The following is a 6,833-nucleotide window of genomic DNA, read 5'->3' as shown; positions in this document are numbered from 1 at the left end:
CCTGCAGCAGCGCTGCAAACCCCTGGATTGCTGTGTGTGCTGTGTATAGTAACCAGATCAGAAGAATCAATGATATGTGCTCCAATCACCACAAAGAAATTCACCGCGTGGGGGGATATGGGGTCCCCTTCGGGGAAAGCACTCACCAGATGGTTAATTAAAAAACGCGTTTCAATATAACATATCTCTGTCAGTTAGTTGATTGGATCAGCATACCGCTCTATCTCCTTGATCACCGTGTATTTTTCACTCTCCAGATAATGGCAGTTACATAAGGGAAGGAAAAATCCACATAGCGCAATATAGTTTTGATAAAATTTAATATCACCCAAAAAACATATAAAAGCGTATCCCCTTAAGACAACATGCGTACCAGATTGGTGAAATAGTCAGGCAAATAAATATAATTGATGTAGATGTTAGTGTCACTCTCACTGTTACTGGTAGGACCCCTGAAGACCGCTTGGATAACCTTCCTGTAGCTTGCTTCCTGGTTTCCTTTACCAAGTGGAGCGCATGACATCACTTCCGGTCGGGATGCTGGATAGCAACGCTCTGACGTTTCGTCCGTTCGGACTTCCTCTAAGAGCGTGCTAGTCCTATGCATCCCCCGGAAATAAATAGCATTGTGCCGCCCTCCAGCCAATGACGGCGCTCCGGATGGTGCTGACACTCCCTCCGTGTGTCACTGGTGTATTCCTCTTCTCCGGGTGCCGTGTGTATCCACGCCCCCGGAGGGGAGGAGATCTGAGAGGCTGAGCTTTGTACTGCGCTCCTATTACAGCTCACTGCTCCCACCATAGAGCCCGTTCGTGAGAAGAGACAGGGAGCATTGCAGTGTGCGCTATTAAAAACAGGGGGCTGGAACTAATTTAAGGAGCTCGAATGCTCCGTGTCAGGCGATCTGTCAAGTGAGGGATTACCCACACTTCCCAGAATAGCCAATAACACGTTTATATTGGACATAATCATACTATACCATGGGTGCCCTGAAAGCATCTCATATATAGATGATTATTTCATAGTGTGTATAAGCCCAATTAGTCTGTGCAGCAAAAACATAAATAAACAATATATATGTGCACATATACTAGAGGGGAAAGAATTCTTGCATATATACAGAACTTATTACATCTTGAACATAATTATACATATAGGTGATGCAACCACGCAGAAAGTGGTGTGTAAGCATACATATGGACCCATATCCATGTATACATAAAAAAATTCATTATGACTAAATTTTAATCAGATATATATGTGTATAAAATATATTAAAATGCTTTAAAACGTTTTAAATTTTAAAGGTATAAAATAGATGTAAAAATTAAAATTAATAAGATCAATAAATTACATCAATCCAAAAAACGCATGGTACCACAAGGATGTAAATGAGGGATTGCATGTGTATACATAAATATAAGACCACGTGCAGACTTTTTTAACACAATGGAAATATTAATGTGAACATGATGGAATAACCTTATGTAAAAAATCTTGTGAAAAAAATTTCTTGTGAAAAAAATTTCTACATGGCCCCAGCAAAGCCACACAAAATATAAACCGTTATTCCATGCTTCCATTGATTTATATATACAGCAGCCCTATGTAAGAAACGTGCATGGGCCTTGCACATGGGAGATCATGTGTGGGTATTTTAAAAAACCGGGGTTACGTTATCTGGGGTGTCGATAATATTATCCTTGCCCTCTTTATTGAAATCCCTTCCTGGTGTTCTAAAAGGAACCGTCACCCTTGAGAATTATTACTGTAATCTGTCTATTTTTGCTCAAGTGTCACTTATAAAACAGTTGATGTCCAGTTCTATATTTAATCCTTTCGGCGTTAGGACATCCGTTAAAAATATCCAATTGGTTTCTCTTTTTGAGAGTTCTCGTACTCTATGTGATCCTCTCCAGTGCGTTTCAACGTGCTCAATGCCCCAAAATTCCAGCCCGGAAGGGTCCTGGTTATGTTCCTTTTTGAAGTGGAGGGATACATTGTGTTCAGTATAACCTATTCTGATATTGTTGATGTGTTCTCCAATTCTAATTTTCAGTTGTCTCTTAGTTTGTCCGATGTAAAGAAGACCACAAGGGCATCTAAGTGCATACACCACATGGGTGGTGTTGCAGGTAATGAACTGTTTTATTTCAAATTCCTGGCGGTTCGTGGGTGATGAAAAATGATCCAAGCCTCTTTTCAGATTTTTGACTTCTTTGCATGGTTTGCATCTTCTGCAAGAAAAGAAGCCATTTTTGTCCCAGAAACTTTGCGGTTTTGTTGGTAGGTCTAAGATCTTTTTTACAATTGTATCACCATAAGTGGGGGCTCTTCTATAGATGAATCGTGGTTGCTGAGGTATTACAGGGCCTAATTTTTTGTCTAACAACAGAATGTGCCAGTGTTCTTTGAAAATGGACTCCACCTCTTTATATTGGCTGTGAAATTGCGTAATGAACCCCCATTCATTGGGGTTTGGTTCACAAGTTTCATTTATTGTTTTCTCTTCCAGACATTTGCTTCTAGGGATCTTTTCGACTTCTTCCACAATCTTTTCCAAAAAACTGGGATTGTATCCTTTCACCTTAAACCTTTCTGTTAGGATTTTGGATTGGCTAAGAAAGTCGTTGTTATCTGAACAATTCCGCTTGACTCTCATAATTTGTCCCTTTGGAATGTTCTTTAGCCATTTGGGGCGTAGAGTATCGTAGTTACGCTACGCCGCCGCAACTTAGAGAGGCAAGTGCTGTATTCACAAAGCACTTGCGTCTAAAGTTACGGCGGCGTAGCGTAAATGTGCCGGCATAAGCGCGCCTAAATCAAATGAGGAACAGGGGGCGTGTTTTATGTAAACTAATCATGACCCCACGTAAATTATGCTTTTTTCAAACGGCGCATGCGCGCGCATGCACGCGCATGCTCAGTATCACGTTGAATTTTCAAATTAAATTACGCCCGCTCAATGCCTAGTCGACGTGAACGTAACTTACGTCCAGCCCCATAACGGACGACTTACGCAAACGACGTAAAACACGACGCTGTTCGTACATTTCCGACGTCCATACCTAACATGACTTACCCCTGCTTTATGAGGGGTAACTTTACGCCGGCGTATGTCTTACGTAAACGACATATCTTGCTACGCCGGGAGCACATACGTTCGTGAATCGACGTATCTAGCTCATTAGCATATTCAACGAGGAAATCTACGGAAGCGACACCTAGCGGCCAGCGTAAATATGCACCCTAAGATACGACGGTGTAGGAGACTTACGCCGCTCGTATCTTAGCCGAATTTATGCGTAACTGATTCTAAGAATCAGCCGCATAGATACGACGGCTCTCATTCGGACTTACGACGGCGTACATGGCGCTACGCCGTCGTAATTCCTTTGAGAATCTGGGCCACTGTGTTCGGATTTTTTAAGTAAATTTAACTGTAAACTCTCAAGTATGTGCGCTTATTACTTAGTTGTTAATTGACTGCCCATAATAAGCTGTGTCCCAGAAATTGTCCACTGAGTAGAGCCAAATTCACTCATGTGGACATGCATGCTCATAGACGTACACAAAAGTAAAAATCTTTGTGCCTATTAAAGCTGACGTCAAACACGATAATAAAGACATTGTTCAGTAATGAAACCTTATTATGATTACTCACAAAAATACATTGTGAAATTATAATAAAACCATCTTCTGAAATCAGTTACCATGATCTGGATGTACTGATTTCTCTTTCTAAATAGAAATCATGGAGAAATCAAGAAATATGTTGTCCAAACTTTTACATTTTAACATTCATTAGATTTTCTAATGGTGGTGTCAAATCGTTGTTCATTTTCAAAAGTTTAAAAATCAGAATGAAAAATGTTTTTCAAACAAATTAATTTCTAACAATGTATGTGGGTTTTCATTCTGGAAATTACATTTATTCCAAATTGAATGTTAAAAGTGTTGGCTGGTGCAGATGATGCAAAGAATAATCAGACATATATGGATGGCTGTAGTTTACTTGGATTCATTTGTATTGAAGAGACATACAGCAGAGAGCATGGTGCTCATGTTAGCACACGAGATATAGAAGAACAACAACCATAGATAACAGGAAAAATGCAGTAACAGATAGTTAACACAAAGAACATTATGATAGAGTATCTGTGTATAGTGACATCTAGTGGTCATACTCCAAATACACAGGGAAATAAACCAAGCAATGTATAACATAGCATGAAACAATGTTCAGTCTCCAACACCCCTTCTCATTGTGAAGTGCTTAATTAGACAAACCGATTCTTCTTGTTAGATCCATATGTCTCTTTGCAGGCAAAGGCTTAGTAAGGATGTCTGCTAACATTTCCTCAGTGGGACAGTATTGTAGATCCATCTGTCCTTGCTCTTGTAAGTCTCTTAAGAAGTGATATCTCACGTCTATGTGTTTGGTTCTCGGGTTTATCCGCTCTGTCTGTGCGAGTGCTATACATCCTTGATTGTCCTCATAGATTGGCGTGGACTCTTTCTGGATCTGATCTAGATCTTCCAGCAATTGTCTCAACCAGATTACCTCTTGCCCTGCTTGTGATGCGGCCACGTATTCTGCTTCGGTGGAGGACAGTGTCACTGTGGACTGTTTTCTGGTGGTCCAGCTGATCAGACCGTCTTTAAATAGAAACAGGTGTCCACTGGTGGATTTCCGATCACTGGGGTCACCTGCCCAGTCTGCATCCACATATCCAGTCAGACCACTCTTCCCTGTTGATGAAAATTTCAGTTTAAAGTCTATTGTTCCCTTCAAATAGCGTATGATCCTTTTTGCTGCGTTCCAGTCCATCTGGGTTGGCTGGGATACTTTTCTGCATAAGAATCCCACTGCTGTAGCTATGTCAGGCCTTGCCACTGTGGCAATGTATAGTAACTTCCCCATTGCTCTTCTGAATTGTGAGTCATTTTGCAGGGGTTAATTGAGTTGTTTAATTCTTTAAGATAATTTGTCTCCATAGGCGAGTTGACTGGTTTGGCATCATTGAGCCCAAAAGTTTCAATTACTTCCTGTATTTTGTGACTCTGGTTAATAAGAAAACTACCATCTTCTTCTCTTTCTATCTGCATGCCTAGGAAGTGTTTGACATCACCTAGATCTTTTGTTTCAAAGTCCATGTTTAAGACCTCCAGCAGTCTGGAACAATCCCCTTCTTGCTCATAACATACTAACAGATCATCTACATAAATGAGTACAAAGATCCACCTACCATTTAGTTTCTTGGTGTATAGGCAGGGATCGGCCTTGCTCCTCTGAAAGGATTCTCTCAAAAGCGCCTCATTAATCTTCATGTTCCATGCTCTGGCTGCTTGCTTGAGCCCGTAGATCCCCTTCTTAAGTTTACACACCTGTTCTGGCTTTTGTGGGTCTACAAAGCCCTCTGGTTGCTCCATGTAGATGTCTTCTGTTAAGTCACTGTGTAGGAAAGCGGTTTTTACATCAAAGTGCTTTACTAGCATTTGTTTTGTAGTTGCAACTGTGAGTAGAGCTCTGATTGTGGTATGTTTGACGACTGGGGCAAATGTCTCATCGTAGTCTTCTCCATATTTTTGGGAGTATCCTTTGGCTACGAGTCTCGCTTTATATCTCTCAACTGTGCCATCAGTGTTGTACTTGACCTTGAAAGTCCATTTACACCCAATTGCCCTCTTTTTGGCCGGCAGTTGCGTTAGTACCCAAGCCTGCGTGTCCTGTAGTGAGATGATTTCTTCCTCAGCTGCCTTTATCCATCTCTTGGCTTCCCTCTCTGGGAGTTGTGTTATGTCTTTCCAACAAGTGGGTTCTCTTACGCAGGATGTTTCTACTTTGTACGAGAGTCTGTTGGGGGGTTTACCTCTGTTTTCCCTCATTGAGCGTCTTGGTTCAGCGTCATTAGCTGGTTCAGTTTGTTCCAGTCTTTTCTGTGACACAGTATCACTTTCGGGGGTTCGTTCCATAGGAAAGAAAACCTGCTCAGCGTTATTTGGTTCTTCTGCTCTTGGCATGGCTGGCTCCGTTACTTCATTTCTCGGGTCCTCGATAAATGTTACGCTGCTGCTGATTGTCACTTTATCGGTCTTCGGGTCTATGATTCTGTATCCTTTGGTGTTGTCGGCATAACCAACAAAGACACCTTCAATTGCTCGATTCTGGAGCTTGCTGCGCTTTTCTCCCGGAATGTAAGCAAAAGCTTTGCTTCCAAATACCTTGAGGTGTCCTATGCTTGGTTTTCGACTGTGCCATAGCTCGTATGGAGTTTTGGTTGTTGCCTTGGAGTGTAATCTGTTTTGTAAGTAGGTGGCCGTTTGTGCTGCTTCTCCCCAATATTTTTCAGGGAGTCCAGAATCAGTCAACATGCATCTGATCATTTCAGTCAGGGATCTGTTTTTCCTCTCTGCTACCCCGTTCTGCTCTGGAGTATATGGGACAGTCTTTTGATGTTCTATTCCTAGTTCCCTGAGTGTATTCTCAACTTGAAACCCGGTGTACTCCCCACCATTATCACTTCTGAGTACTAATGGTTTTCTGTGAAATTTATTGCTTACTTTGGTAACATAGTCCTTCAGCTTGTCGAATACTTCTGACTTATTCTTCATTAGGTATGTCACTGTAAACCTTGAGTAGTCGTCTATAAAAGTTAATATGTATTTATTTCCTCCTGGGGTGGTTGTTCTCATAGGCCCGCATACATCTGTGTGTATTAGGTCGATCGGTCTTGTTGCTCTGCTTTCACTTGCCTTTGGTGGGGTTACTCTGGTGGCTTTGGCCTTGATGCAGCATTCACACCTTAGCGTGTTTGGGCAGCCTGTTAACT

The 6,833-nt window shown here is 41.6% G+C and overlaps 1 protein-coding gene across 1 annotated transcript; it reads right to left on the bottom strand.

Moving 5' to 3' along the window:
- Positions 1–4,191: 4,191 nt before the first annotated feature.
- Positions 4,192–5,121, bottom strand: LOC120931265 (secreted RxLR effector protein 161-like). The gene has a single exon (XM_040342539.1). The coding sequence runs from the start codon at positions 4,922–4,924 to the stop codon at positions 4,277–4,279; it is 648 nt and encodes a 215-aa protein (XP_040198473.1). The 5' UTR covers positions 4,925–5,121; the 3' UTR covers positions 4,192–4,276.
- Between the last annotated feature and the right edge of the window lie 1,712 nt (positions 5,122–6,833).

Source organism: Rana temporaria, chromosome 3 (genome assembly GCF_905171775.1).
Source record: "Rana temporaria chromosome 3, aRanTem1.1, whole genome shotgun sequence".
In the NCBI taxonomy this organism is placed as follows: Eukaryota; Metazoa; Chordata; class Amphibia; order Anura; family Ranidae; genus Rana; species Rana temporaria.
Note: the sequence above shows the minus strand (reverse complement) of the source record. Positions and strands in the feature narration are given on the sequence as shown.